This window comes from Haliotis rufescens, unplaced genomic scaffold (genome assembly GCF_023055435.1).
Source record: "Haliotis rufescens isolate VD_foot unplaced genomic scaffold, xgHalRufe1.0.p SCAF_6, whole genome shotgun sequence".
Taxonomy (NCBI): Eukaryota; Metazoa; Mollusca; class Gastropoda; order Lepetellida; family Haliotidae; genus Haliotis; species Haliotis rufescens.
In genome coordinates this window covers 6,687,434-6,714,931 of record NW_025964334.1, presented here as the reverse complement: position 1 = coordinate 6,714,931, position 27,498 = coordinate 6,687,434, and the positions used below count along the sequence as shown (strand labels likewise).

Here is a 27,498-nt window from a genome sequence, read left to right as displayed (position 1 = left end):
CTCAACCTTGTGAGGATTCCAGAGAAGAACAGGTCCCCAGGACCAGACACATGCCAGTTAGGGAGAAATGGGGTTACAATGTGTGACCTGGGGCCAGTTGTGCAAAGCAACATTAGCACTACAACTGCTGCAAGCCAGTGTTAAAGTATGGGAAGTACGACTATCTTAGCGCTACAACTGTCATAAGTCTTTGTGAGAGTATGAAAATTACGATCATCTTAGCGCTACAACTGTCGTAAATCTATGTTAAAGTATGGGAATTACGATCATCTTAGTGCTACAACTGCCGCAAGTCGGTGTTAAAGTATGAGAATTACGATCATCTTATCGCTACAACTGCCGCAAGTCTGTGTTAAAGTATGGGAATTACGATCATCTTAGCGCTACAACTGCCGCAAGTCTGTGTTAAAGTATGGGAATTACGATCATCTTAGCGCTACAACTGCCGCAAGTCTGTGTTAAAGTATGGGAATTACGATCATCTTAGCGCTACAACTGCCGCAAGTCTGTGTTAAAGTATGGGAATTACGATCATCTTAGCGCTACAACTGCCGCAAGTCTGTGTTAAAGTATGGGAATTACAATCATCTTAGCGCTACAACTGCCGCAAGTCTGTGTTAAAGTATGAGAATTACGATCATCTTAGCGCTACAACTGCCGCAAGTCTGTGTTAAAGTATGGGAATTACGATCATCTTAGCGCTACAACTGCCGCAAGTCTGTGTTAAAGTATGAGAATTACGATCATCTTAGCGCTACAACTGCCGCAAGTCGGTGTTAAAGTATGGGAATTACAATCATCTTAGCGCTACAACTGCCGCAAGTCTGTGTTAAAGTATGGGAATTACGATCATCTTAGCGCTACACATGCCGCAGGTCCATGTTAAAACTTTCAACTTTGTGAGCCTCCTTTCAGTAGCTCTTGTATCATCTTCCCAAGAGAGTTAACCGATTATAAATGTCCAGTTTCCACCCTAGCCGGACTAGGGTGGAATTCCGGAGTTATATTTAGGCTGGACTAAAGTCTATGCATTGTTCAATCAAAATCACATAATGGAATCGACATCCCGTTTGTAAACAACATAGCAGAAGCTTTGCAGATTAAAGACATTCAACTGGGTGTCAAGAAATATTTTCCAGATCTTTTATGTTTTTAATCAACTGACTCAAAGTGATTTGATGCACTTTGTGTGAGTAAGTCCCATTACTTGCAATATAAATCTTGATTATCAATCAGATTGTCTTGACCATTTTGTTTGAAGCAAATGCAAGTGATATGAGAGGTGGAATTTAATTGGTCAGTAGGAGTGACATAGAAGGGACATAGTCACTGGTGGTGCTATGATCGAGCCACGAAATTTCAGCCTAGTTCGTCAAGGGTGGAAACTGGACTTTTAGATGCAGTTAACTCCCTTGCCTCTGGAAGATGCCGATGTGTATGAAGAGATTTATAAGTAGTTACCTGTCCTTAACGATCAAGTGCAAGGTCAGAGTTCATTATAGCTTTGTAAATATGCAAACAGATATTTTTACCTCAAAGAATTTTAATTTAACCTTAGGGAGCAGTTGCAAAGTTTGACGTTGGATAAAATGTTTGTTTCATCTTCAGAAAATTAATAGCATCCTGTCATAAGCGAAAAAAGTGATAAAATGCAAGAAAGATAGAGACAATGCAAAAACTTTCCTTGACGTGAGTATATGTTGCAAAACTTGAACTGGCAAGCACCAACAATTCTAACATCATGATTTTATATACAGATGTTCATCAAGATACACAGGGGCGGTCGGGTAGCCTAGTGGTTAAAGCGTTCGCTCGTCACGCAGAAGACCCGGGTTTGATTCCCAACATGGGTACAATGTGTGAAGCCCATTTCTGTGTCCCCCGCCGTGATATTGCTGGAATATTGCTAAAAGCGGCGTAAAACCATATTCACTCACTCACTCAAGATACACAGTGATACCTCACTCCCCAAATAGAAAATTGTAGTAACATTATGAGCCCTTTTCATACAAGTGCTCCTTGCACCTGTTCAGCTGAAATAACTTTCATCTATTGTCATAAATATTTACTGTCAGACATTTTGTTGTGGGATTCAAGATGGTGGACCATCACAATGTGTTCTTGAAGGAATTCATCAATGTTGGACCTTGTAAAGAGTTATTTCTTCCATGGTTTTTTTTAAAATATCGTTGTAGTTTAACAATATGAGATAATTCCAGAAATAACTACCTCAGAATCATACTGAATTTTGTTCTATATAGGGCACTACCCTCATTTTCTTAACTATGAAGGCACAGCTAGGCAAGTTGTGTCAGGAGCCATGGTTCACTGTGCAGAGTTGTGTCCCTTTGTTGGATCATCTGGTTGAAAAATGGTTCTGAATCGGCTTCCCTCAGATTGTGATCTTGATTTTCTTGTGGATAAACAAAATACGTCCTTTTATACTTGCTTCCACATTATACAGACAAATGCAAATACTGTATAAAGTGGCGATTAACCCAACTCACTCAGCCGTTACTGCAGTTGAAGATGGCTTGTCTAAATTCCGGAGTCATTATTAATAATAAAACATAATACCCCCCCTTCTCATCCTGAGTTCGGTGTGTTAGGCACATTACTAATAGCAGAATGGAGATAGATACTGTATAATCAAGGATTTAGATGATTAGATAATAAATTGTCAGTTGTGGGATGAAGTTGTTAGCTAATCCATCATGCATGTATTTACAATGATTTGCTACAAGGATGATTGGCAGTTATTGCTCAATGTAAAACAATTGATTTGATGCTCATTGCATCTGACCAAATATTACTGTCGCACATGCAGAAATGAATGATTTCAATAAATAAATGGATTTTATGTGCAGTGTTGTTTGTTCTGTGGTATATTTCTTGTTTAACGCCGCACTCGGCAACGTTCCATCTACATATATACGACGGCAGTTTGAAAAAAAAAATGATAATTTTTTTTCCTATTTGTCTTGGTATAGCCATTATAGAAACTAGATGTGAAATTCCAGGCAAGAAAATTTATCATCCAAAACTGGCTCCAACAGGAGATATCGCTTGGATTAGATCAAGCGATATCTACACTGTAGATATCGCTGCAATGAAATTACATCACAATGCTTTGCAGACCATTGTGACGTCACAATCAAATGACATCACTAATGGCTCTGCTACTGAAGCTGTTAGCAGTACTTTTTACACTTAAGACACTGCTTATTACTGTCTACAAATTGAAAAAGTTGGAAGAATGATTTTGGATGATAAATAAAATCTCACCCTGGTGTCTTTTGATATCAAATATATCAACACTCGTTGATAAAAGTGACAAAAATCCTCGGCAAGCCTCGGGATTTTTCCACTTTTATCAACTCGTGTTGATATATTTGATATCAAAAGACACTCAGGTGAGATTCTCTATATGTCCTTAGCAACCAATGATTGTCATAAGAGGCGACCAACAGGATCGGGTGGTCAGGCTCTGACTTAGTTGATGCAGGTCATCGTATCCCAATTGCGTAGATCAATGCTTATGTCAGTCATTGGATTGTCAGGTCCAGACTTGATTATTTACAAACCGCCGGAATATTTGTCCTCGGCAACCTGTGCTTGTAAGAGGTGGCTTAAATGAATCGGGTGATTTGTCCTCGGCAACCTGTGCTTGTAAGAGGTGGCTTAAATGAATCGGGTGATTTGTCCTCGGCAACCTGTGCTTGTAAGAGGTGGCTTAAATGAATCGGGTGACTTGTCCTCGGCAACCTGTGCTTGTAAGAGGTGGCTTAAATGAATCGGGTGACTTGTCCTCGGCAACCTGTGCTTGTAAGAGGTGGCTTAAATGAATCGGGTGACTTGTCCTCGGCAACCTGTGCTTGTAAGAGGTGGCTTAAATGAATCGGGTGACTTGTCCTCGGCAACCTGTGCTTGTAAGAGGTGGCTTAAATGAATCGGGTGACTTGTCCTCGGCAACCTGTGCTTGTAAGAGGTGGCTTAAATGAATCGGGTGATTTGTCCTCGGCAACCTGTGCTTGTAAGAGGTGGCTTAAATGAATCGGGTGATTTGTCCTCGGCAACCTGTGCTTGTAAGAGGTGGCTTAAATGAATCGGGTGACTCGTCCTCGGCAACCTGTGCTTGTAAGAGGTGGCTTAAATGAATCGGGTGACTTGTCCTCGGCAACCTGTGCTTGTAAGAGGTGGCTTAAATGAATCGGGTGACTTGTTGATTTTTTATATCTGAACTGTGTGGATCAATGCTCATATTGTCAATCACTTGCTTGTCTGGTCCAGACTGTTTACAGGTCAAACCTAATCTTCATCAAAACAGATTTATATACCCTTCTTGGTAAGAATAGGTCTTCAGCAGCCTATGCTTCTTGTATGAGGCAATTACTTGGACAGGGTGGTAGGTCTCCAGCAGCCTATGCTTCTTGTAAGAGGCAATTACTTGGACAGGGTGGTCAGACTTGTGACAGAGTTGACTCATTAAGACGCCGGGGTAGAATAGGTCTTCAGCAGCCTATGCTTCTTGTAAGAGGCAATTACTTGTGACAGAGTTGACTCATTGATGGCGTGGGATGTTGCTCATGCCATCCACTGGTTTGTTTTGTTCAGCCTCAGTTATTTGCAGGCGACTGCCATATCACTGACTGTAGCAAACAACATACACTCACTCACTCACTGTTCCTTCTGAACAAGTTGGTTTGTTGTTTTACGCCGCACTCAGCACTATTCCAGCTATATGACTGCTGTCTGTAAATATTCGAGTCTGGACCAGACAATCCACAGATTGATGTCATGAGCATTGATCCACGCAATTGGGATTGATGACATGCTCAACCAATTCAGCGAGTCTGACCACCCGATCCTGTTAGTCGCCTGTTACGGCAAGCATGGGTTGCTGAAGACAAATTCTATGCACAGCATGACTTCATTAGGCTGTATCTAAGCTGTAGACCGACATATTTGGCCCTGGAACACCAAAAACAAATTCGGACAGAACAAACTCAGACCTCCATGGCATCCACAGAAATACAATCAAAAATGACATAATTGTAGATGTTTTTTATTTCATTTATGTTGCATTATTACAGATTTACACAACAAATGTGTGTGTGAGAGAGAGAGAGAAGATTGACAGTTAGGAGATAGACAGAAGGGACTAAGATTCTGCTTTGTGGATCAGACATCTCAGCAGCCAGACAGCAAACTTACACTCACGCTTCTACTTCTTAGCGCTTCAAACACATGGCATGGTACAGCACACATCTTGCTGGCCTACACAACTTTGGGGATGGGGTGTGTGTCTATCACACAGACTGCTGAAATATACTGTTCTTTAGATGAAAAAAAATCCTATTAATCCAACATAAGGCCACATCAGTTGATTGATTGCTTTACAGATTTTCATTAATAAAATCGGCAGGGGAAATTATTTTAAAAAACTTAAACCACTTCTTATATAAATCAAATCACAGAGTGAAATTATACTGCATTATTACTGCATATAGAATGCACAATTTCTGGGGTTATCTTTTGGGCGTGTGCTAAGAAATGCTGTCACTTAAACTTAAACCACTTCTTATATAAATCAAATCACAGAGTGAAATTATACTGCATTATTACTGCATATAGAATGCACAATTTCTGGGGTGTTTTTTGGGCGTGTGCTAAGAAATGCTGTCCTTCGCTTCAGGAGTGAGCTGAAGGAAACATGGGCAAAATGCCCTTGTTACTATTTTTTCTGGGAGGGGGAGAAATGGCTAAAGAGTGATTGGAAGATCTTCTTTGAAAGAAAGGAACAGATTCTTTAAGCAAAGGCAGCCCCGAAAGTGACAGCCAGGAAGACTGCAAGGCTTGCACCAGCCCAACACTATACTGTACATATATACACAACAGCTGGCCAGGATAAAATGGTTCTCAGCTAACTGTAGAGAACAGGTAAAAGCTTATACAAAATAGCAGACTTTAGAGCACTTCAATTACATCAAAGCTGCTTTGTAACTATCAGTAAAACGAAAGTCACAAAGGTAGCCAAGCTAGCACATTTACCACTACAAACACCATACCCTGTGTGCCTGATTGGTTCAAGATCTGTGGGACACTAACGCAAAGGCAGAGAAGAATCAGCTTGTCTACTGACTTCTATAGGGCGCCTGATTCCAGGAAGGACCTTCGCTATGTCACCAAACGTAGTGCTACGACAGGGGCTATGCAGGATCTTAAGACTGGCTTCTGACCAGAGCACAAAAAGGCAGCAAACAATCATTGTGTCATTAGACCTGACACCTCAAACACTCAGCAGCCAACACGAACATTGCTTGTCACACACAAGTGGTTAAATACTAGAGTTACCTCCCCTTGCACAGGTGCCCACGCCGGCCCAGTCAAATCCTGCTTCCTATATAATACCTCATGCAGCACTGGAGAAGTGATGAAACAGAATATCATTGTACTATTGAATCCTGCAGCATGTGACAGACTCTCAGCTTAATATGCTTGAAAATATTGTGTCCGATTTTGATTTGGAGAAGCAAAAGGAAAGTCACAATTGCAGCCATTTTTTCTTGTGATGACAGTCACATGTTCCTAAATATGCTAGATCCTGAATAAGAGCGAGGCAACGAAATGAATTTGAGTAAATAACATTATAGTTGTATCTATTTGGTCACATACCTCTTGTTACACATACCTTTCATTACGCAGTGGAGGACCAGCTGATACACCAATCTGCTTAATGAAACAGTCCGTTCTACTCAAGTCAGGTGCTTGTTACACATCACATACTTGGACATCTGGTGCAAGGGAAGATAACTCGCTTTCCAATATAAGGTAATGAAGCATAACACATAGCCACACCCATAGAGATGACAGTGTCTGTCAGTGAATACAATCAATATTGTACATGTACCATACACCATCAGAGCGAGTCCTCATATTCAACACATCCCCTGACCTTCATAAACCCTTCACGAATAAAAGTAAAAATAACTTGAGTTAAGTTAATTGTTAAAGAACAACAGAGTTTTGCTGTCATGATATATGCTCGGTCTAGTAATGCTGATAACACGATGTCTTAACTCTTCTACAACATAAAACACCCTGGTTCATAAGCAAATACCATGTCTTTAATGGAAACTATATTTGTATTATTATTATAATTATTATAATTATTATCATTATTACATCACCACTCCCTAGTAAATACAAATACAAGCACATCACAATATCAACAGCGTCTTTGTACCAAGACTAAATTGGTCAATGTGGTGTTCATATATATATATGAAGATGTTTAGTAATTTGGATTCAAAGAAATTCGAGGAATGAATGGCCAAATAAAAGATACCGTATTCAACGTAATAAGCGCCCAGGGCGCTCTCAAAATTAGAAATAGGGGGCGCTTATTAGCATATTATTTTGAGTTGAAAGGTCGTAAATTTCATGGTTTATGCTAACAGCCTGAAATGTTTACATACGACAGATATATTTTTCAAGAATTTAATTGCCAATAATTAAGGGTGATATAACACACGAGTGCGTATTATACACGAATAAATAAGTCTTGTGTACATTTATCAATCGGAAGGGGTGCTGATTGGGTATTGTTTACTGGCCAATATATTAGCAAATATCGCTGTGGGCCCTTATTAGAGCGGGGCGCTTATTACGTCGAAAACGGTACTCATAAAAAACTATATAAAGCTGAAAGGATTAGGACTGAGTATTGTACTGACATATATTTCCCTGCACATAATCTGCCATAACAAATCATAAATGCCATTTGTCAACAAAGCAATGAACGTGGTGAAATGGAACGAAGACCACTGACAGTTTCATCAGACGTTTGTTGTCGAACACACACTTGTCTACACATTCGTATTAAACTGACCATTACACACTCAATCCTAGTGTTCAACCAGCCTGAGAAAAGTCATACCGGTACCCGATTATGCATTTCTCAGAATATACTTTTCACACTCTATTTACTAATGACAAGGTATTATGTACTCCCAAAAGCACAATTCGTTTGTTCAAATTGCAAATAAAATGTATACATCTTTTATTTCTGACAAGCTGAACCTCAATGATTTGACTAATGATGTGATGAATACTACTGACCAAGCCACTGTTGATGGTGTTGATGGTGTTGATGGTGATGATGGTGATGATGATGAGGACGATGATGTCAAAATAGGCTAAGATGATGTTGCAAATGTCAATGCTGATATATTTAATGAACATGAGAACGGAACAGACTAACTGTTCTATACAAGTAACGAATTGAACATGTTTTGGGATCACATTGTAGGACTGAAAATAACATGAACCTAATCAGACTAAAAAAATGAGCAAGGGACCAGTTTCACAAAGGAGTCATAGCACTAAGTTGACACAACTCATAAGTTTCAACACAGACTTACAACAGTCATGGCCCTAAAACAGCTTTGAGAAATGGGCTCCGAGATGCCTACCAAAGCGCAATCGCTGTAATAAGTCAATGTTGACGTGCGGGACGAAAAAAGGCCGCAGCTATGACGATTTTGTGCAGTGGGTTCCTTGCTGCTAACACTAAACCAATCAGATTGAATCCTCTGACTGAAGAAACATCCCGATCAAAATCAATATAAACAAAGATAAATGCTCCTGTTCAAAATGGTCACGTGATGACTGGAGGGGGGTAGCAAGAGGATCGTGGAGAAACATTCAGCACTCATGGTCACAGTGGTCTGTCCATTGCTAATGGTACTCGCTGGGCAACAATGTGCCTATATGTTATTATTTGGGCTAGAAAAAACGAACTGTTTACCCTGTACAAACAGATAAAAATCTCACACAAAATAAAAAGCACACCCGATAATGCGGAGAGAGATGTTATCAGAGAACAGGGCCAGAATTCTCAAAACAAACTTTAAGTTTATACTCAAATCTCAGTAGCATTTCTTGAATCAAACTCAGCAGTTGTATACATCCGTTTCTGCTCGAAACATAAATCTAAGGAATAAACCGTCATCCGACATTAATTCCAGTGGGTTTTCACGCTCGGTAAGCCTCCAAGAAATAACACCTCTCCTCCTCAATCACTGCTTACATCTATTTGCATTAAAACTTAAGTTACCATGTAAGCTAACTAAAGTTACCATATAGGCTAACTTAAGTTTTACGGGGTTTCGAACTCAGTTTAAACTTAGTTTTGTTTCAGAAATCCATTTTTCTGAGTTTTCTCAAATTTGAGTAAAACCTCGAACTTAAGTCAGTTTTGAATATAAGTTTGTTTTGAGAAATCGGGGCCAGGTATAATATACCTCTACCCCGGTAGTGACTTGAAGATGCTATGTTTAGCAGTAAGTAACACACCGGTTCATGGACACAGACGTCAGAACATACTTTGTATATACTCATGACACGGATAATGAGCATGTGGGGATATCCTTGATTCATACATATAACTTTCACTATGTAGTGTTTATATACAACCTAGACGCAGGTCAAGCAACATGGTAACAAGGAACCAACGTTCTGCCTGTGATGTTGTAACATAGTAAGTGAATCAAAATCTTCCCATGAACTATTCTGAACACTCATTTAATCTGCCAAGGAGAAACACTAAGTCAAGACATGCCTGACCTTGAAGATTTGACCTTTTTCTGTAACATATGATGATGTCATTTATTTGGGTGCATAACCTGAACACTGTCCAACGACCCAAGTTTGAAGGGTATATCGCATGTGAATTTGTGTGTAGCAAGTTGCCTCACACAGCCTTGAACTGTGAAACAAGCAATCGTCCAGACCTGTTCCTGCCCTTACTGTAGGCCCATCAAACACAACACTATTGCCTCTGATCAGAACTATCTAGTCACGAACATATCAATGTTCAACCTAAAACCTATTTTGATGACATTGCAGAACTGTTCTTGACCATAAAAACAATTGAGTTATTTCATTTTGATAAATACCTTTGAAGTTTTCTTTTCATAAGTAAACTATGCTATTTTCACAAACTCTTACAGCATTCGTTCCGAGTATATTACCTATCTTGAGCGAGTGAGTATGGTTTTACGCCTCTTTTAGCAATATTCCAGCAATATCACGGCTGGGGTCACTAGAAATTGGCTTCACACATTCTACCCATGTCGGGAATTGAACCCGGGTCTTCGGCGTGACAAGCGAACGCCTTAACCACGAGGCTACTTGACCGCCCTTATCCATCTTGAAATATTGGTACCTGGTTACATCATCCTTGTTTATCCAGTTTATCATATCTCCATGATTTCTTTTTGAGTCATACCTATTATTTGAATCACATGGCTCTATGGAAATGGAAACGTCACTTCTGAAATGAAGCTATGGACGTGCATGGGTCCAGGGTATTTATTATGGAGATATAATACCCTGGATTGATGGGGATGGGTTAGTTATAAGTCTTCATGGCGGTTGACACCGTTAGTCATATGCTACTTGTCCACAACTCATTTCAATATGCTGATTGATGTAAATAACTAGATTCTGGAATAAATCAACTAGTCTCTCAAGATTTTGACTAGTTTTGGACTAAAAGACATGTAGCCATCTCTAACAGTGCTCAAATAGCACTTCATAGATTCTGCTCAAACTTTCTTCAGTAAGTACGAGTGTGCGAGATCTGAACAGTCCAATCGTGGACGTGACATGTACACCTTCATCAGATAAATGTGGGGAAGATGGAGTAAGCGAGTATTGTTTTACGCCACTTTTAGCAATATTCCAACAATATCACGGCAGGGGACACCAGAAATGGGCTTCACACATTGTACCCATGTCGGGAATCGAACCTGGGTCTTCGACGTGACGAGCGAACGCTTTAACCATTAGGCTACCTGACCGCCCCTGGGGAAGATGGAGAAACAGATGCTGCAACAACACTCAACGTACACTGGAAGCTGCAGGTAACAATAATGTAACAACAATAGCACTTCATCATGTATCAAATCAGATCAGCTTCGTATCTTCAGATTCTCACCAAGCAAGTTCAGCAAACAAAGCTTCGAGAAGATCTTTGACATCTGGATTTTGTGTACCTGTACAAGATTAGCCTTAAGTCTGCAAGCCACTTCAATACACCAACGTGACCATCAAGTTTCACTGTGGATTTGCAGCCAACATGGCATATTGATAGAGAATCATAAATAAGATTACAGTAAATATACAGTTTGTAGGTCGCAGATTCAGTAAACAAACAAGCTGGGACACACTGACAATGCTGGGCAATGTTGACTGTTTATCACAAAGTTGGTGAGTCCGTCCTCTGGTGAGACGATGTAAGCAGGCACATAAATAAAGCAGAGTCCCACCAGTGGCCGACACATTGCTCAGGAAGTCCACAATGCTGAAGCAGGCCCTCCATGTTTTGTTTAACCAGCTCATTTCTGTGATTTTCTTGGATCATCTCAGCTTTTGTTCGCCAGCTTTTTAATTCTTTCAAGCCTCATTTTCAGATCGGACACATCTACGGAGACGGCAGGGTTGGTGGGCTGAGGAGGTTCGGGGTCGATGTTCTCCTGCTGTTTGTCGTCATCAAGGGAGGTAGCTTCGTCCTGAAACAGCCAATGATGAGTGAGAGTGCGAGCGTGAGTGACAGGGGGATGGAGTATGCAGCGTTCACATTTACAGCCAATTCATGTGGCTGCCAGTCCCTGTGGACCGGGAAATAAAGTGCCTTATAAATCATGCTTGTTGACCAAAACATCGGCGATAAACTTTTAAGTATATTTTTCAAACAAAGTCAGGTGGTCTGTTATCAGTGTTTCCCCATTGTTTATTTTTGTTCTAGGAAATCACTTTTCCCTGTGTTTCGAGGCTAAATATCTATTTGTAGTGTCTTGAACCAAAGTGAAATATCTAAAACGAGAGGGAGAGAGAGTAAAGATTGAACTTTGTGTGAATGACGTGTACATCTCAGTTACTTCATTGAGGATAATGTTGAATTAAGGATTGACTGTGTATTTTTTTCGGTTCATTGAGGTATGAATCGAAAAACCGATGTGCAAACTGTATGAATCCGCGTAGCAGATTCTTACAAAAGTTTGCACGTCGGTTTTTCGATTCATACCTCAATGAACCGAAAAAAATACACAGTCAATGCTTATAATTAAATTCGACAACGTTAAACATGTTTTATCTACAATAGTTTAACCCAAAACAGTTGCATATATCAAAACAGACAAAAATGACGACATTGATAAACATTCCAGGTGTAGGAATATATACAATGGCGTGACATGAATCAGGTGATCGTTTAATTTATGCACATAACTTGACACGCCTACACAGTCAGTAGCCAATCAACGGAGAGTGGGATTAAAACAATGTTCATTAGACCTGTCAATTAAGGCAAGAGGCAAAAAGAACTGCAACAGTCAGACTGTAACGAACCGGAAGATATATGTCGACCGAGAGAAGGCGGCTGTTTCAAATAACATGGTCATTTACTGCGTGATTCAAACATTACTTCCCTGATTACGGTAAAACTCAGTTAGAGAAATGCTAGTTAGAAATGAAACCCGAAGACATGAAAGTTGAACCGAGACGAGCAGGAAAAAAACAGGCGAGAGAGCCTGCACGTTTGCTGTTTCATTCGTTTTCGGCCTTCTGTTTCAAAGGGTTGTTTGGAAAATGAATATGCAAGAAAGTCGCTAAATATCCTGTGCATAACGATACACGTGAGCAGAAAGGGAATTCCCTCGACTGTAATATTGGGATTCCCCGACATTCAGCAGTAATAAAAGTAGTGCGCCGCGGTGGGTGTGGCTTAATTTTTTACATTCATTGGGAAATGAATGCAATAACACGTGACCAATTCAGCTAATCAGAATGCAGGAATTTCCATGAACACAACGAAAATTTAATTATAGAAGTATAACCAGGCATGTTTCATATGTTTATTTATTCGTTCAAAGTTGGGACTGACAAAAATTTGGGGGGACAGGTATTTTTTAGAGTTGCCCTTCCATTGTGACTGTCAGTTTAAAATGCCAGCGGTTGGTTGGTTGGTTTGTCGTTTAACGCCGCACTCAGCAATATTCCAGCTATATGACGGCGGTCTGTAAATAATCGAGTCTGGACCAGACAATCCAGTGATTGACATCATGAGCATCAATCCACGCAATTGGGATTGATGACGTGCATCAACCAAGTCAGCGAGTCTGACCACCCGATCCCGTTAGTCACCTTTTACAACAAGCATAGTCGCCTTTGACAGCAAGCATGGGTTGCTGAAGAGCTATTCTACCCCGGAATCTTCACGGGTCAAAAAAAGAAAAAGAAAAAAAAAGCCAGCGGGAACACTGGTATGGAGACCAAGAAGTGCCGCCAATCCTTGACCCTGGAGCAATTCTGGACACCTCCTCCCCATCTTTACATACAAATAGACTGGTGTCGTGGGAACATGGGGTGTGCTGGAGTGAGTGCCTGGATGCACTATACCAGTCACCAATATTATAGCCATGTCACCGGGTCTGTCGACCCATGAAGATTCTGGGGTAGAATAGGTCTTCAGCCACCCATGCTTGCCGTAAAAGGTGACTATGCTTGTCGTAAAAGGCGACTAACGGGATCGGGTGGTCCGGCGCTGACTTGGTTGAAGCATGTCATCGATCCCAATTGCGTGGATCGATGCTCATGATATTTACAGACCGCCATCATATAGCTGGAATATTGCTGAGTGCGGCGTTAAACAACAAAGCAACCAACCACCACCGGGTCTGTCACTAATTGAGTTCGATTTGTTTGTTGTTTAATGCCACACTCAGCAATATATCAGCTATAGGTTGATGGTCTGTAAATAATCGAGTCTGGGCCAGACAATCCAGTGATTAATATCATGAGCATCGATCTAGGCAATTGGGATACGACGACATACATCAACCAAGTCAGCGAGCCTGACCACCCAATCCCGTTAGTCTCCTCTTATGGCAAGCATGGGTTGCTGAAGACCTATTCTAACCCGGATCTTCACTGGTAAATTGAGTTTGGGATAAGTGAATAAGTTGTGGACATCTTCAACAATGACCCAGGCCGTCAGGTACAGTGACAGTGGGAGGGCGGGCTAAGATAACATGTGGTACCGTGGACCCACTCTCCTTTGGAAACCCAGAGAAACAAATCAAGTCAAAATTAGGGGGCACTCACAGATAAAAGACATACATGACTTGTTTATACCATACTTGTAACATTAAGCACGTTACATAAAGTCCAACAAATTCTAAAGCTCTAACAGTCAGATTAATCACAATAAGGATAAAATAAAATTTAAAAGGTCAAAGGCATGCACAGATTTGAATGAGGGGATTGCAAGGCTTGGTACCATTCCCCAATATATTTCCCATAAACACTATATTGAGGCTTTCTGGAACTATGTTTTCTTCCTCTGACCCTCAAGCAATCCAAACTGAGGAAATGGCGGCCATGTTTGGCGTGACACTTTGAGGACACAAAGACACATGCAATGTTTGAATGTAGAGAGTTCCAAGGCAATAGCTATACAATCTGCCCTTCCTACGCTACTTACGATTTCTTCAGTGCTACCTAGGAGGTCAATGCCGTCAGTGTTGCTGGGATCGGGATCCCCGGCCTGGAGACGGAGGAAACAACATAGAAAGCTTGTCATGCCACAACAGTCAGACCAGTCTCTGCCTCCATCCCCTACACCCAGGGCCCTATTTCAGAAACACACCAACCGTGGAAAGAACTTTTGGCAAAAAATAGAATCTGTGTTTCCATTTCAGCCCATCCAAAAATAGAGTACGTAGGTCATTTTATGCTTGATCGTTTTACTTGTTTGACTCTGTTTTCCAAAGAAAAATCTACTTTGACAGTTTTTTTTAGCGCTAGCCCACTGAAATACCAGTGTTTTACTGATCCCAGAACATCAGAGACCAGAGAGTGTTTGTAACCCGAAGGACACTGAAATGGTAACTTCCTAACACCTGGGTGGTGGAGGGTGGCAGACACAGACTGGGAAATCACAACATTCTTGGCTAGAACAAACCTGACATCTTGTAAATGTGCAGCAATGTCCTTTCTTGCACATGTTGCAGCATATGTTTCTTCTCAAAAGTCATAACACAAAGTAAATTACACATAATGTGTTTGCACTGTTACAATTAATGCCATGCAAAGTCAAGGACGACTGACTCTAATCAACATATCACAAAATCAAACTTACAATTCAAATAAACATTGAAAAGAATAAAACTAAACAGTCTTCTAGAAAACGTTTACTCCAACAATTCTAATCTTACAAAACAAGGAATAGCAAGCTTGTTACATGCCACATGTATTTCCAATGATGGTCAAGACACAAAATAACACCTAAATGAATGTCATTATAAACAAGAGCAGCAACAACAGCACATGACTCAGGTGGACATATCAATCATGCATGGGTTGAAATGAAGATGGGGAAAGGCCTGTACCAGAGATTCAGCTTTCACTTATTTACAGGGAGAGAATGCATGTTGTTTTGTGATGCAGACAGCAGTATTCCAGCTGTATTCTAGGTGTCAAGTCTGTAATGAGGGTGGAAAGAGTGTCCAGGTGTCAACTCTGTAATGAGGGTGGAAAGAGTGTCCAGGTGTGAACTCTGTACTTTGAGGGTGGAAAGAGTGTCCAGGTGTCAAGTCTGTAATGAGGGTGGAAAGAGGGTCCAGGTGTCAACTCTGTAATGAGGGTGGAAAGAGTGTCCAGGTGTCAACTCTGTACTTTGAGGGTGGAAAGAGTGTCCAGGTGTCAAGTCTGTAATGAGGGTGGAAAGAGGGTCCAGCAAACTATGCTGGGACAGACAGCTATAACTCTGTTGTTCCATGGAGTGATCTTTGTGCTGTTACTGGACTTGAGGTACAGTGTACTGGACTAGAGGCAATAACATAAGCTGGGATATACTGACAGCAACTTGATATTCTATAAAGTGAGTGAGTGAGTCAGTCAGTAAGTGAATATGGTTTCAGCAATATTCCAGCAATATCACGGCGGGGTACACCAGAAATGAACTTCACACATTGTACCCATGTGGGTAATCAAACTCGGGTCTTCGGCGTGACAAGCTAACACTTAAACCACTAGGCTACCCAACTGCCCCTATTCTGTAAAGTAAACTTCGTGCCAGGGTCGTTCTTTGGGGAAACAGGATCCTGCATAAATGTTAATTACAGCCAGGACACAGTGTGTGAAATAAGCGCCTTCACGTAGACTGTGGCAGGTAGATCTCGTGGTGGGCTCGTAGTATCAAATTTGTATGGGTCTTTATGGATTGCACTACATTTGTGTGTCGATTTATTTGTCACAATAAGCTGCATATTTTTTAAATGAGGGCCTGAAAAGTTTAATCAGGGCCTGCAGCTTGTAAAGTCTGGATGGCAGCCTGGCAGTTGCTTTATGTCAAACACTGCCAGGACATGTCATGTACACAGCCTTACCTCCTTGTTGTGGTCAAGGCCACACTTGACCCGGAGCATCTTCAGTCTCTCGCGGAAGTAGTTGGGGTCCTCCTTCTCCTCGCCAGATCCCACACTTGGACCCGATGACGATGATGATGTGGATGACATCAAGACAGGAATGATGCCAGATTCACCTGACAGAAATAGGAACATTACACTACATCCTCTATCTATACACCAGTAGGGCTAGCCTAGTCCCTGCCCTGCACGCTATCCTGTCCTCACACTGCTGAGTGAGTGAGTGTGGTTTTACGCTGCTTTTATCAATATTCCAGCAATAGCCGGGGACACCAGAAATGGCCTCCACATGGGCTATGGTGAAAGCCATGATCACGAATATGGTGGTGACAACCCAGAGACTTAATCTGGGACCAACTCTGCACAGTGACGTCCAGCACCATAGACCCCCAATCAGTAAAGTGGGTGTTTCTTTGTTTGTTTAATGCTGTACTCAGCAATATTCCAGCCATATGACAGCCGTCTGTAAATAATTGAGTCTGGACCAGACAATCCAGGGACTGACATCATGAACATCGATCCACACATTTGGGATACAATGACATGCATCAACCAAGTCAGCGAGCCTGACCACCCAATCCTATTACAGTAAACTACGGTTATAACGAACACGCTTATAACGAACTGACGGATATAACAAACTTACTTTTTGGTCCCGACTATTTGCTGTAGTTATGCTGTATATATGCTTATAACGAACTACGGTTATAACGAACTAAAATTAGTAGTCCCTTTGAGTTCGTTATAACCGTAGTTTACTGTAGTTGCCTCTTACGACAAGCATCCTCGCCTTTTACCGCAAGCATGGGTTGCTGAAGACCTATTCTACCCAAGATGTTCACGGGGGTCCAGTACTGTGGGTCATGGTGCTAGACCGCGACTGGCCACCTCACCTGATGATCCCATCCTCTCCTCCTCGATGCCGCGCAGGCCACGCTCGATGTAATTCTGGAAGAACTGGGAAGACTTTTTGAGGAAGGGTTCCAGGTCGGCATCAGGGTACTTCCTCTTGAAGTCATACAGGTCATTCAGGCCCTGGGGACACAGACAAGCAAAGGAATGACAGCTGCTTGGTTTTAGTTGAATATTTCAGATGTGCTAAACAATGCTTGGACCAACAGTTTCTAACACAGCTTGTAAGCTTAACATAAATCATCAAAGATTGTCTGATTGAGCTGGGTTAAATGCCGCTTTCATCATTATTCTATCCATATCAAGGCAGCGGACACAAAAATTGAGCTTCAGACACTGTACAGATGTTCAAACACCAAAGACGACATCGTCACTAGTGATGACTTAAGTTGTGATCCATCAAATAACACTTTTCTTGTGACATTTGGCAACACTGACAAAGGGGCTAGGCAATGACGGAACCATGAGTTGGGTAAACAGTTGGGTAAACAATTAACTAAACATTGAGGAATGATCACACCCATACAAATCACCATGCCGTAAATCAGTAGTTAGTCCATGCTCACCTCTTTAGTGTTTTCCTTGGCACCAATCTTCTTGAAAATCTCTGCCAACATGTCATGTGTTGTTTTGGAGAATCTTTTCGTTTTTGTTGAACTCTGAAAAAGAAAGAAAAAGTCTCAAGGAAATAAATGAGTGAGTGAGCGATCTGATTTTACACAGCTTTTAGCAATATTCCAGCAATATCACATTGGGGAACACCAGATATGGGCTTTACATATTTACCCATGTTGGGAATCGAACCTGGGTCTTCGGTGTGACGAGCGAACACTTTAACCACTAGGCTACCTCAAGGAAATAAGAAACATACCAACATGTCACCAATCACCAACACGATTTTAACAAGCTCTGCATCTGATAATTTTCAAGGTGTGTTCTTATTTATATATTGTATTTATTTTCTAACCTTTGGTGTCTTCTCCCTGTTGTCATTCAGCTCATCATTTTTAGCATTTGTGGCAGCGACATCGTTTTTGAGAACCTTCTGGAGGTATGCCTCCACCTCGGAGTTCTCGGAGCTCTCGATCATCCCAGTGTGGTACAGAATCTGCAGTGACAGAACAATGTCATACACAACACAACCAATGTCATACACCACACAACCAACGTCACCACCTAGCTCTCGATCATCCCAGTGTGGTACAGAATCTGCAGTGACAGAACAATGTCATACACAACACAACCAATGTCATACACAAGACACAACCAATGTCACCAGCTATCTATCGATCATCCCGGTGTGGTACAGAATCTGCAGTGACAGAACAATGTCATACACAACACAACCAACGTCACCACCTAACTCTCGATCATCCCAGTGTGATACAGAATCTGCAGTGACAGAACAATGTCATACACAACACAACCAATGTCATACACCACACACAACCAACGTCATACACAACACACAACCAACGTCACCACCTAGCTCTCGATCATCCCAGCCTGGTACAGATTCTGCACCGACAGAACAATGTCATACACAACACAACCAATGTCATACACAACACACAACCAACGTCACACACAACCAACGTCATACGCAACACACAACCAACGTCACCACCTAGCTCTTGATCATCCCAGCCTGGTACAGATTCTGCACCGACAGAACAATGTCATACACTACTTACATACCAATGTGACAAACATATTCTCTAAGTGTTCCTTCATAGAACATTCGAAAAACATTTTCAACTTGAAAGCTGTGTTATCTACTCACATGGATCAAGATGTAATGAGAAACATCCAATATACATCCATTATGAACTGACCTTATGACCCTTACATCAAGCCAATATGAACTGACCTTACGATACTTGAGTCGAGCCAATATGAACTGACCTTATGACCCTTGAGTCGACCCAATATGAACTGACCTTATGACCCTTGAGTCGAGCCAGGGAATGTAAAATGGTTTTGATGGTCCTCAAGGGGAGGTCACTCCCCTTGTCCTTCCAGGAGCTGGAGGGGAACGCACGCAGGAAGAGATGGCAGTCCATGAGGATGCGATCCACGTTCAGGTCATTGATGATGTCGGGCAACATCCGGATCATCTTCCACAGACACTGCAACACACCAACGTGGAATGTGAATTAAAATCAGAAGTATAACATGTCATCCACTATTTGTCTGATGACACCTGGAATATTATGAACTTTCTTAGCAATTTTGGATTGTTTGTCATTTATCAGTTGTGCATGATTTTTCAACCTACAATGTTTAGTGGTCTTAAGCCACTTCTAAAATATTCAAGCCACTACAAGGGTTTCACATATTGTACCCATGAAGCGTGAGTGAATATAGTTTTTCGCGGCTTTTAGCAAAATTCCAGAAATAATATGGCAGGGGAGGCCATGTGGGGCCATGTTGGGGCCATGTGGGGCCATGTGGAGGCCAGGTGGGGCCATGTGGGGCCATGTTGGGGTCATGTGGAAGCCATGTAGAGACCATGTTGGGGGCCATGTTGGGGCCATGTGGAGGCCATGTTGGGGTCATGTGGACGCCATGTAGAGACCATGTTGGGGCCATGTGGACGCAATGTTGGGGCCATGAGGAGGCCATGTAGAGGCCATGTGGGGACCATGGAGACGCCATGTGGAGGCCATGTAGGGCCCATGGAGACGCCATGTAGAGGCCATGAGGAGGCCATGTAGAGGCCATGTGGGGACCATGGAGACGCCATGTAGAGGCCATGTCGACGCCATGTAGAGGCCATGTTGGGGCCATGTAGAGCCCATGTTGGGGTCATGTGGGGGTCATGTGGGGGTCATGTGGGGGCCATATAGGGAATCAAACTCAGTTTTTGGTGTGGCAAGCTATGCTACACATTAGCACTGAAATTCACAGCAAACATGGACACGAGGTGCCTACCTTCATGATGAGGTCTAGGAACTTGCTGGTGCATGTCTCACTGCTCACACAGTCTTGTAGGAGCCGAATCAGGGCACTGAAAGCAAACACCACCATCTAAGCCGAGCTCACACTGTATTCAACAAAGGCAGGGATGCAAACTTGCACTAGTCTGCCAGCCCCAATCAGTTTGTTTGTTCTTCAATTCTGCACTCAGCAATATTCCAGCTATTTGGCAGCGGTGTGTAAATAATCGAGTCTGGACCAGACAATATAGTGATATCATGAGCATCGATCCACACAATTGGGATACGATGACATGCATCATTCAAGTCAGCAAGCCTGACAACCCGATTGTGTTAGTCACCTCTTACAAAAAAACATAGTTGTCTTTTACAGCAAGCATGGGTTGCTGAAGACCTATTCTACACTGGATCTTCACCGGCCCCAGTCAGTAGCTAACTAGATAGTTGAATGTTATCACTACAGAACAGCCCATATCATCATCATTTTCAAAGTATACACAAGACTGAATCTAAATCTGTTGCTATGATATTTTTGTTATTTCCATGACAAAGGACCATATGTTTCGTTTCTCTGAACATGAATGATTTCAATGCCACAAATAAGTCTCATGTAGGGTACATCATAGTAGTGTGTGCAGATACCGATTGATAATGGCTCTGTAGTTACATACAGTAATTACTTCTCTCAAATGCTAAAATAATACATTTGTGTGCATATTGTTTTATGCTGCACTCAGTAATATTCAGGGATGAGAATGGATATTTTCCTTTTCGGCTGAAACTTCTTGGCAATGGAGCGTGGTAAATAATTTGGGGGTGTTTAGGGGGGAAGCAAAGAAGTAAACAAATTTGTGGTCACTAAAATTCACGGAAGATTCTCATCCCTGAATATTCCAGCTATATGATGGCAGCCTGTAAATAAACCAGAGACTGATATTGTGAACAACGATCCCCACTGTTGGGGTACGTTGACACACCATCAACAATCACTGAGCCTGAAAACATCTGATCCATTTGGTCGCCTCTACGACCAAATTAGGTCACTGAGGACCAATTCCAATCCGGAATCCAATGGGCCTCTGTAACCAATGTGTTTCAGAACAAGTGACCCACCCTGTGATGCTGGTGTGGTCGGTCTTCTCGACGATCTTGACGACGGTGACGTTGACGGAGCGGACGACCTGGGGCCCCTCCTCCAGCTCCATCAGGCGACTGTCCAGCAGGATGGTGATTAGTGAGTTGACCACGTCCTTCAGGATGTCCTTGCCAGCCTTCTTGGCCAGACGCTGGGTCTGGAGGATCTGGAGCAAAGAGTCATCCACACTGAGGCCAAACAGTTTATTTCTTTAAAATTTCTTGTCTTCTTGAAAACAATGTGGCTTGTATGTGGAGATTTCACATAGTTTTGTTCTTTTCATCATAAGGTAAATGAAAATTTTAAAATAAATTGTCTATTTATATTCTCATCCTATCTCACACTATGGATTTCTTTTTCAATCTTACGGAGTTGCTGGGATGTGTTCGGATGAATTATTTTTGAGAGGCTGGAAACCATGTTTCCACATAGGATCGAAGAGGAAAGAAGAAATGCATAGTGTGAGATAGAATAAGTTTAAAAATTCTGAACATGTTGCCCTGTGTGCCACGGCTTGTCTCATCGATCTTGCAGCTTAACCTATTGAATGGACGTTTGCATTGGAAAAAACACACAAAATGATAATGTATTACTTTTGTTCCACTAGCACAATCTGTGAAACTTAAAAAAAAAAAGTCTTTAGAAAACCAACACATCTCAAAACTAAGTTAGCAAAGCAATTTAAAAAAATCTTGTCATTTGTTTCTCAAGGTGTGTGTGTGTGCGTGTCTGCTTGTACTAGTCTGGACTGATGCCGATTTTTAGTGCTAGCCCACTGAGATACCATGCCGCAGTTTAACATGAATACCCCACTCAGACACAGTATACCCTGAGCCGATCAGTCCTTGTTTCAGCCCCTTAATGCCGAGCGTAAGCCAGCGTAACAACAAGTACCATCTTTCAATGTCTTTTGGTATGATGCTGCCGGGGATCGAACCCCGGACTTTGCGCTCTCCGGGCGGACGCTCTACCACTAGACCACGGAGGCGGTGCGAAACTAAGTAGCAAGTAAGACATTATATTTTAAGGCTACTTTTCACAATACTGCATCCCACGGAGTCTGGTCCAACATAAAACCCTCCCTGACTACATGTGATCCTTACAAACAAGCAATTCACTACTCACTGCTAGTAGTGTTCCCAGCAGACATCTGTAGAGTCTGACCACGTCGTCCTTCGGGGTGTCCTCGTCCCCCATGTGGGTGGAGTACACCATCTTGAACTGCATGGACAGCGTCAGCAGCAGCTGGTCCACGTGACCCGCCATGATCTCTGCCCTCTCCTCGTCCTTCAACACCTCATCAACCTGGAGGAAATAAAAAATAAAAAATATCTAGATATTTTTTACAGTTGTATACTTATCCTGCATTACTCCTTAATGCATTCACTGCTTACCTTACGACAATGAACTTTTCCTCTTCAAGGTTTATCAACCAACTTGTGTTGTGTTTTCAGGGTGTGAATTATTGAGGTTTCTGTATTTCTGAAGGTTTACCCACCTCCAAACTGTCGGTAGAGATGCATTAAGGAGTAATGCAGGATAAGTAAATTCTTTTAGCAAAACCTAAAAATTGTTTACATTTGTATACTTATCCATTACTATGTTTAAGGACCCACCGGTCACAGATTTTGTCTACACAAACCTCAAAAGTATGTTTTTTAAGCTCAGGCGACAGGCAGTGATTCTTTATTTCTTCACACAAGATTGAGTGAGTGAGTATGGTTTTATGCCACTTTGATCAATATTCCAGCAATATCACGGCGGGGGACATCCAGAAATGGGCTTCACCCATTGTAGCCATGTCAGGAATCGAACCTGGGTCTTTGGGGTGATGAGCGAACACTTTAACCACAAGGCTACGCCACCACCCATAGCTACGATAAGATTGATAACATAAGAGTACACGTCCATGAATGACAAACATTTCAAATCTGGGGAAAATTACAAACTCGTCAGCCTGTTTGAGGCATCAGGTCAACATGGTAAATAAGAAATCTTTTCAACTTGGAGGAGAAAACAGCCAATGAAACGATGGTTTTAACCCCTAGGCTAGCCCACTGCCCCTCCCACTGCCCCTCCCCCTGCCCCTCCCCCTACAGTGGACAGTGTCACTTGGTGATCACCTGGACCAGGGCTTGAATACATGTTGTGATGTCGGGACTGGTGATCTGTGATATGACGAAGCCAATGGTTGCCGCAGCATCGTTGGAGTTGAGCAGCTTCATCGAGGGAGATGGGGGCCTGGCTCTGTGGGAGACAAACGTTGCATCATTCTAACACGTAGTGAAGACAAGTGTGTATATAATAGACATACAGAAATACTTTTTCAATTTTCAACATTCAATCTTGTACTTTGTACATTACCTGTTTTAACAGAAACATACCGTGTCAACTCATTTCCCCGAAGCATTAAATGCTTTAGTGCCAAGGATGTTGCAATTGCTTTTTTAACCTTAATAGAAATTATTGTCAACCAATTTGTTTGGGTTGATCAAAATACATATAAATAGGTGTACCTCATTAGTACAAGTTATTTAGCATACAACTCTCTGTGTCTGTCAGTTAAGTGTGTGTGTGTGTGTGTGGGGGGGGGGGGGGAAAGTAAATGCTGGATCTGTTCAAATGCAGGATATATAGTTCTGTTACAGTGACATGCCTGTATACTTGCATGTTTCAGAGAAAGCTTCTCTTATAAGAGGATTGCAATTGCCAGAAATAACGTACAATGTATCTGATCAATTATAAATAAAAAATTATTGTCAAAAATATTTTACATGTATCTATTTTCCTACTCAATCAAGAGTGAGCGAGTATGGTTTTACGCTGCTTTTTGCAATATTCCAGCAATATCATGGAGGGGGATACCAGAAATGGGCTTCACAAATTTTAACGATGTCGGGAATCAAACCAGGGTCTTCGGTGTGACGAGCGAACGCTTTAACCACTAGGCTACACGACAGCCCCTACTCCATCAAGAATAGAAGAGGCAAATAAAAATAAGTCTAAACTACTTGTATGCTATTTACGGAATTATTTCTACAAAAGAATACGTCTTGAGTGTTTGTACAGTTCAGTTTCCTGCCTTATATACATGCATGCCTGCAAAGACAAAGGTAAACAGGCTCTCACTTAATCTTGGGTAGTTTGACCGGCTCGTAGATGTCATCTAGATCGTGCTGAATCAGCTGTGGCATGTCGTAGGAATTGGTGGGCTCCGTGTCGATGTCCAGAGCAAACTCGCGCTTCACGGAGTTGGAGGAGGAAGACTTCTGCATCGCAGAGTTGGCACGAGGAATATTGGGTCTGGAAAATGGTAGTGATAAAAACATAACGAAAGAACCAAATAAAATAGATCTGTCACAAGTGAATGTTGATTAATGCCAGTGCAGCTTTATCATGCAGCCTCTAAATAATCAAGTTTGGACTAGGTTGGTTGGTTGGTTTGTTGTTTTACGCCGCACTCAGCAATGTTCCAGCTATATGACAGCGGTCTGTAAATAATCGAGTCTGGACCAGACAATCCAGTGATTAATATCATGAGCATCGATCCACGCAATTGGGATCGATGACAAGCATCAACCAAGTCAGCGCAGCAAGCCTGACCACCCGAATAACTATGAATAACCACAGTTGTAGTGTGAGAGGGGCACCTGCAGTTATGAATAACACTGCCATTCACTAGGACACAATTGTAGTGTGAGAGGGGCACCTTCACACTATGAATAACACTGCCACTCACTGGGACATAGTTGTGTGAGAGGGGCACCTTCACACTATGAATAACACTGCCACTCACTGGGACATAGTTGTGTGAGAGGGGCACCTGCACACTATAAATAACACTACCACTCACTGGGACATAGTTGTAGTGTGAGAGGGGCACCTGCACACTATGAATAACACTGCCACTCACTGGGACACAGTTGTAGTGTGAGGGGGGCACCTGCACACTATAAATAACACTGCCACTCACTAGGACACAGTTGTAGTGTGAGAGGGGCACCTAAACACTATAAATAACACTGCCACTCACTGGGACACAGTTTTAGTGTGAGGGGGGCACCTGCACACTATGAATAACACTGCCACTCACTGGGACACAGTTGTAGTGTGAGGGGGGCACCTCCACACTATGAATAACACTGCCACTCACTGGGACACAGTTGTAGTGTGAGAGGGGCACCTGCACACTATGAATAACACTGCCACTCACTGGGACACAGTTGTAGTGTGAGGGGGGCACCTGCACACTATGAATAACACTGCCACTCACTGGGACACAGATGTAGTGTGAGAGGGGCACCTTCACACTATGAATAACACTGCCACTTACTGGGACATAGTTGTAGAGTGAGAGGGGCACCTGCACACTATGAATAACACTGCCACTCACTGGGACACAGTTGTAGTGTGAGAGGGGCACCTGCACACTATAAATAACACTGCTACTCACTGGGACATAGTTTTCTGTGTTAGTGGTGCTGTCTTCGGCCTTTCTTCCTGTTTTGGAGGTGGTCTGGTCTTTGCTGACCTCTTGATTCTCTCTTCCAGAAGACTCTGATCCTTCTCTGCCAACTACAACAAAATACCACACTTTCAATCCCACATGACTTGATGACAAAGTTCACATTTGTTTGCATTGATTTTTGACTGGATCATCTGAAGGGTCCTATTGCTCAATTACAATCTTCAAAAGTCTCAGTAAAGAAGCACAGTACACCCCAAACAATAAAATATTTTCTTATTTAAACAAAAGTGAAATTTTATAATTAGCTGGTATTTTTTGTTGTTGTAAGTACTTAAGTCTTTTGCCTTCCGACAGAGAGAGTGTTTGTCATCATTGCTACTTCCACATTCCTTAATGACCTTGAGTCATCTCTTCAAAGTTTACATTAGTGCCTAATGATTTGCTGACGAAATTATTTTCTATGTACTCTCCATGCAATTCATGTTGCTAGTTTACGTAGCTACTCTTGTTTATCAAACACCCACCAGAATTTACAACTGTCTGTAAGTAGGGCATAGTTGCAATGTTTGTTTGTTTGCCGCACTCAGCAATATTCCAGCTATAGGATGGCGGTCTGTAAATAATCAAGCGTGGACCAGACAATCCAGTGATTGATATGAGCATCGATCCATGCAATTGGGATACGATGACATGCATCAACCAAGTTAGCGAGCCTGACCACCTGGGCCCACTTGCACAAAGCGATCTTAGCGCTACAACTATTGTAAGCCTATGTTAAAGTATGGGAATTACGATCATCTTAGCGCTAAGATCGCTTTGTGCAAGTGGGCCCTGATCCTGTTAGTCGCCTCTTTAGGCACACATGGATTGCTGAAGACCTATTCTCTACCCCGACCTTCTCGGGGGGAAACATGTATTTAGTACATAGATGAAGAATTCACAACAGTACCCCAGCTTATATTCTGCTTTTCAGTGTCTCAGCCTGACTCAGGTCTCTAGATACTCACGTGGCCTATGTACTTGTAGAGCCCGTCGCCCAGGATAGTGTGTGCTGTTAAAACCGTGTTGAGGGCTGCATTCCTGACAGATGTGTCCCGGTCACTGATCTGCTGGGCGATGATCTTGAGGGCGTGGGCCGGAGACGGCTGACATATGGTGATGCCGTACGACTCAATGAGGCTCCCCAGCTCATCCAGACACTCTGTACGGACAGCGAGCAGCATGTTACATGAACACACGTATCATTTTTCAAACATAATGTTGCGATCTGAAAGGCCAGTCTCAATGATTTGGAAACTCATAATGACAAATTAGTTACACGTGTCATTTTATGAGCAGAGTGTTCTTGTTCACATTTGAGCACTACTTTCTACTAGAACTACATTGCACTAGAAGCACAAGTGACTCATACAAGGATGGGGTGAGGTGAAATGAGGTTTTAACTCGTGTCCAAGAATATTACACTTGTACAGTGATGTGAATGGGTACGTGGTCGCTGCTAGTGCAAGCCCACTGAGATACCATTAACATGGATACCCACTCAGGCACAGT

The 27,498-nt window shown here is 42.2% G+C and overlaps 1 protein-coding gene across 3 annotated transcripts in view; it reads right to left on the bottom strand.

Annotated features, from left to right (window-relative positions):
* Positions 1-8,218: 8,218 nt before the first annotated feature.
* LOC124148796 (cytoskeleton-associated protein 5-like) overlaps positions 8,219-27,498 on the bottom strand; it is a 71,426-nt gene continuing 52,146 nt past the window's right edge. For 2 of the 3 annotated variants that reach the window (XM_048385584.1, XM_048385585.1), the window contains 14 exons: positions 26,955-27,148; positions 25,933-26,054; positions 24,609-24,782; positions 23,603-23,726; positions 22,605-22,784; positions 21,458-21,645; positions 20,340-20,415; positions 19,346-19,534; positions 18,373-18,513; positions 17,972-18,064; positions 17,387-17,528; positions 16,455-16,609; positions 14,549-14,611; positions 8,219-11,576 (listed from right to left, as the gene is read on the bottom strand). In XM_048385584.1, the coding sequence (XP_048241541.1) occupies positions 11,430-11,576; positions 14,549-14,611; positions 16,455-16,609; positions 17,387-17,528; positions 17,972-18,064; positions 18,373-18,513; positions 19,346-19,534; positions 20,340-20,415; positions 21,458-21,645; positions 22,605-22,784; positions 23,603-23,726; positions 24,609-24,782; positions 25,933-26,054; positions 26,955-27,148 (1,988 nt within the window). In that variant the 3' untranslated portion in view covers positions 8,219-11,429. The remainder of the gene's footprint in view (positions 11,577-14,548; positions 14,612-16,454; positions 16,610-17,386; positions 17,529-17,971; positions 18,065-18,372; positions 18,514-19,345; positions 19,535-20,339; positions 20,416-21,457; positions 21,646-22,604; positions 22,785-23,602; positions 23,727-24,608; positions 24,783-25,932; positions 26,055-26,954; positions 27,149-27,498) is intronic. The other variant, XM_048385586.1, reaches the window with a different exon arrangement.